Here is a 4,932-nt window from a genome sequence, read left to right as displayed (position 1 = left end):
TTATCATAAATCTCATAACTCGTGTGAGAACTTTTATTTAGTCGAAATTGTTCTCACGCATTTTATACTTTCTTACATATCCCAACATACATAATCAAATAGAACTCACAACACCATCGTCGTGCTCCACAACCCTAATTCGTGGATTCACAACCCTACAATTCTGTCTTATCTCTCCTTGAGTTCCAGTCAAAGGTCTAAGATTTCCCATCCTAATCATTGCGTCAACGAATGCTCGAAAGAACACAGACATGTCGCTGCTGTATAGGTTTACTAGTGGGATCGTATCGGCTCCTGGAGTTGAAAAGAGTTCTTGGTCACTCTGAATAAGACCTTCCCCATTACGAAGATTGGTATAGTATTGACTATCGAAAGCATCTGGAGTCACGACATCGAAGTTGACCAGAACGGTACCGTTTCCGTTTTGAGGGCACAAGCGACGGAGTTCGACGAGGTAAGTTGGGTTCAGACTTGGGTCTGGACTGTTGGTTCCGTTGAAGTTGTAGAGACGAGGTGTCACGAATTGGCATTGTGCTCTTCCAAATGTGTGACCACCTACCATTTTGACAAAACATAAAGGCTTAGATACATGGAATGTTAAGTTGTCGTTTACCAACGCATGAAATTCGTATTAGATTAGATTTTTTTTCCTCTTTTTTCATTTTATATTCGGTCATGTTTTTTCTGAACAGCTATTTGGTCATGTATTTCAAGCAAATGGAGTTTCTTACCTCTAACTCATGCTAATTAATTCATATGCCTTGAAAAACTTTTTAAAAACTAAATATATTGTGCTAAGATTCGAACTTAAACATTGTAGATAAATAACACCCCATTTTATTTTATGAACTATTACTATAAATTTATTTGACAAAGCTACTTCAATTGTTATGTTCATATACTATTTAAAATTTTTAGTTTTTATAAAGAAAAAATATGTTATCAATATCACATCTTAGATGATAAAACATGCATGAAAATTTTACCAGAAAGAGCGACTAGATCCGAGGCGCGGTCTAGACCAACATCAGCAAAAGCTTTTTTAAGTTGAGTAAGAGTGAAAAATGGAGAGGGAAGAGCTGTATTAGCCAGAGCGAAGAAAGCTTCTACACTGTCTCTCCTCCCCAACGGAACCGGCCACCATGGACCTCCGGACTATATAAAACATTGACGTCAAATTCATAACCTTTTTGGATTAGTTTCATACGAGATAAGTCATGTAAGTATATTTATATACCAAAAGCACGGATATTTGAGAGGCGATGGTGAGAATATCTGCACAAGATACTGTTCTTGGGCAAGCTCTCTCAAGTTCTACTTTCATTCTATCTATGACATTAAACCCTCGAGCCGAATTTGCGTTTGGAGCAGCATCTTTCTCGGTCCGGAATGATGTGGAATTGTCAAGCAAGATCGATGCATCACAACCCTACAAAATCATATTTATTACATTAGATGACGATATTATTTATTAATTAGAAATGGCTTTTAATCTCGATTATATATGTAAATGGTATGCGAAAGTAGACGTCGTGGAATTTGTTTTGTAAAAGATAAGTTGAGTAAGTCCTTACACGAACAAAACAGTCATGGAAGTGAAGACGAAGGAGGCTCGCGGCAATACGAGGATCAGTCTGCAATTCGTCAACGATGATATTCCCAATGATATCAAAAACAGATGGGCAAGTCCCGAAGTAGAAATCAGGCCTCAACTGAGCATTAGAGTTTGATGCTTGAAGCAGAAGGCAACCCAAAATTAGGGCTCCCATAGCACTGCAAGAAAATGAAGGAGAAAACCCCATATTTTCAGGAGGAAGACAAAAGATGATTTGAGTTGCGACTGTGGATAATGGTAAATTAGCTAAAGCGTAGAAGGAACATTATATAGAGAAGCTTGAGTCTTCTCTTCTATAGTATTTTAGATTATTAGGTGTTGATGATTTTTTTATTTTTCTTTTTAACACTATTAGGTATTGTTTTAAGGCCATGTATTTTACTAGAGTGGTTCAAGGATAAATAATAATTAGTTAAGAAAAAAATTTAACCGATTCTTTTGACAATGCTATCAATTCTGTGCACATAAGTTAACGTATTAGTGTTTGGTTCTATTTGTCGCGCGCTTTGATTAAACAAGTAAGATAGATTATCATTTTCACTTCAATTAAATATGGTATTGTTTATAACTAACTCCATACATTTTATTGCAGATGTAGACTTTTTACTTACTACAAATCGACGTATAAGTTCTATAAAGAGATATATGGTACTCAATTTCGCCTATACATCCTTTTTCTAGATTTATTTCAAGACATACATGATTCCTTCTGAGAATTGAATTCACATTATTGAGTATGATAAATAATTATAAACAACACAAATTTCACAGTAGTAAGAAAGAAAATTGTACGATATTGCAATCAAATTTGGATTGTGTAGGATCGCTAAAGATATGGTTGTTGATTCATGTTAAACGTAAGATATGTCTATGTAGAAATTATAATATCATCATGTTTTTATCAGTGACGTGTTCTTGTTGATCTCTGAATTGTTGAGAGGATATTTGTATCCTTGAAATAGATTAAAAATAACAAAAAGATTTAAGTCGGCAAATGTAGCCTCAGAACTCAGAAGCCACCTTAACAAATCGATAAATTATACAAATTTTGCCCCAAAAATCTAATCTGAAATTACAAAGTCACCTAATAAATATATCAATTTCATACGAGTCCATAAGCTAGACTTTTTGGTTAACCTAATCTAATACTTTTGCTCCTTGTCTTTTCTTCTCATTAACAAACAACCAAAGTGGACAAAAATGGCTGAAAGTATCACCCAAATTGAATTGAAAAATACTTGTTTCATATAGTATAGTAATGCACAGAATGGGGAAAGAAAAAACATTCGAATGCATTAGTCATTCCTGAAAACAAGATGAAAGCGAAGACAAAAGAGAAAGAAACAAAATGAAAATATTAGTCTAATGGTTGGACAAAAAGATGAAAAATCAGACAAGAAGATGGACAAATAATTGACGACACTCTACATAGCTCACTTTATTATCACCTTTTAGGTGAGAAAGATCAAAGATTAGTCTTGTAGATTAAAAAAACCTGTGTCCGGCACACATTGTTATCAAGACTTATTTGTCTCACACTCACCTAAAAGATGACAAATCTGATGTTTTGGGTTTCTTACCCAGTTGTTTTGCTTGAATCCTTCATCATTTTATTCTTATGTGCTACCCATCGCTTCTAACATAGCTTCTTCCATGGCAAGAAAGATTGGAACGCGCGAACATAATTTCTGTTCGTGATGAAAAACAGTCACATGGTACAGTTTTACCAAATTCAGTCCACATGAAAACACTTAAATTGAATAGGCAGCTGATGATAACATTTTAAAATCCAATCATCGTATAATTAAAACACAAGTTCAACACCAAGTATATTAATTTTGAACGCTACAATAATCATGATTCAAAGTTTTTGAAAGCCTCCCCCGTCTACAATCAAATCACTTGGTACACATACTCTGCTCATTCAAAATCCTCAAACATACTAGCTTAAAAACTAATCATAGCCAACTATTCAACTAAGTTAGTCTGAGAAAGGCCTAAGGGACTACTAGCCAAATAAATGGAAAGTAATTGATAAGTTTTCTTTGTTATTATGTAAGTATACCGATTCAGGCTGATTAATCAAACACATAAGATTATAAAATTATTGTATTTTTGCTGATCAATTTCTAACCAATCTGATCAATATCAAAACGTTCAGATGGTTTTAGCCGTTTAGAAGTTATTTTTTTTTTTTTTTTTTGTATCTGGAAGTTCAAATCCGAAGGTCTACATCTCCTAGAGGCGGAACCCATTTCAAATTAAATTCATTTTTTTCGGAGAAAAGATTTTTTCTAATAAACGTCAAACCCAATATCTCTATCTGAAAAATGTACAACTAGACCAACACAACGTTGGTAGTTTAGAGGTTATTTCTTTAATGCCAATTATGATCAAAGAGGGAAGAGACGCGAAATTTTTGCTAATTTCAAATTTAAATGGAGACTAAAAAACAGGACTTTCTAACACTATTCACGAGACGACCGTGGCGCGTGTTCCGACACGTCTTTATCAAACCAGTTTCAATTCACAACACCAAGACTTTTGGTTCCATCCTCATTTCTCTCTCTCTGTTCCACTTCATTTTCTTCTTCTCCCTTCTGCTTCTCTTTCGTCCGTAGCTTTCAATGACCGATATTCCAGAACCGGGCTCTGTGATAGAGCCGGTGACTTTAAACCCTGACTCGGATCTGTCGAATGGCCGAACCGAGATAGACACTTCTGCTCCGTTCGAGTCAGTGAGAGAAGCAGCCACTCGTTTCGGCGGTTTTGGTTTCTGGAGACCTTCTCACAATAAACTCCCAGAAGCTTCTCAGGTTTCTCTCCCTGTCTCTCCTTCACTTGCAGTCTTTTCTTTAAATTCTGTCTAAAAAATGTGATTTTTAGGGTTTTACTGTTGTTAGCTGATTAAGCGTGCTTGACATTGTTGTTGTCTGAAACAACAAAATGATATCATCAAACTTAGAAATTGATGTTTACTGATGTCTGTTTCATGTCCTAAACGACATTATGATGATGATGATGCTTGATTTCCCTTTCATGTTTAGCAATAATGACGAAGAAAACTTAACCACATTTCAAGGAATTGTTCATTACCTACTATTTTGGTACCTGATTTTAAGCGACATCGCTCAAATTCATCACATTAGTGAAGATTTTGTGCTCTGTCTGTGTCAGAGTTGTTAAAATTAGGATATGTAAGGTAAAGTTTCTGTCTCTTTGATATTGCTGGCAGGAAAAAGTTGAAGAAACTGATATCATTGTACTCAAAGCACAAGCTTCTGAGCTACAGAAAGATCTAATTGTGAAAGAACGTG

The 4,932-nt window shown here is 35.1% G+C and overlaps 2 protein-coding genes across 2 annotated transcripts in view; both read right to left on the bottom strand.

Moving 5' to 3' along the window:
* Positions 1–1,870, bottom strand: LOC110228869 (peroxidase 22). Its single transcript, XM_021027095.1, has 4 exons — positions 1,575–1,870; positions 1,238–1,429; positions 987–1,155; positions 1–555 (listed from the first exon to the last, which is right to left on the bottom strand). Exons 1-4 carry the CDS (start codon positions 1,800–1,802, stop codon positions 95–97), a joined length of 1,050 nt encoding a protein of 349 aa, XP_020882754.1. The 5' UTR covers positions 1,803–1,870; the 3' UTR covers positions 1–94.
* Positions 1,871–4,901: 3,031 nt separating this feature from the next.
* The window catches only part of LOC110229311 (peroxidase 22-like), a 1,129-nt gene continuing 1,098 nt past the window's right edge, over positions 4,902–4,932 (bottom strand). The window contains exon 3 of the mRNA XM_021029095.1: positions 4,902–4,913. Coding sequence (XP_020884754.1) covers positions 4,902–4,913 — 12 coding nt within the window. The remainder of the gene's footprint in view (positions 4,914–4,932) is intronic.

This window comes from Arabidopsis lyrata (genome assembly GCF_000004255.2).
Source record: "Arabidopsis lyrata subsp. lyrata unplaced genomic scaffold ARALYscaffold_4, whole genome shotgun sequence".
Taxonomy (NCBI): domain Eukaryota; kingdom Viridiplantae; phylum Streptophyta; class Magnoliopsida; order Brassicales; family Brassicaceae; genus Arabidopsis; species Arabidopsis lyrata.
This window is presented reverse-complemented; position numbering and strand designations above follow the sequence as displayed.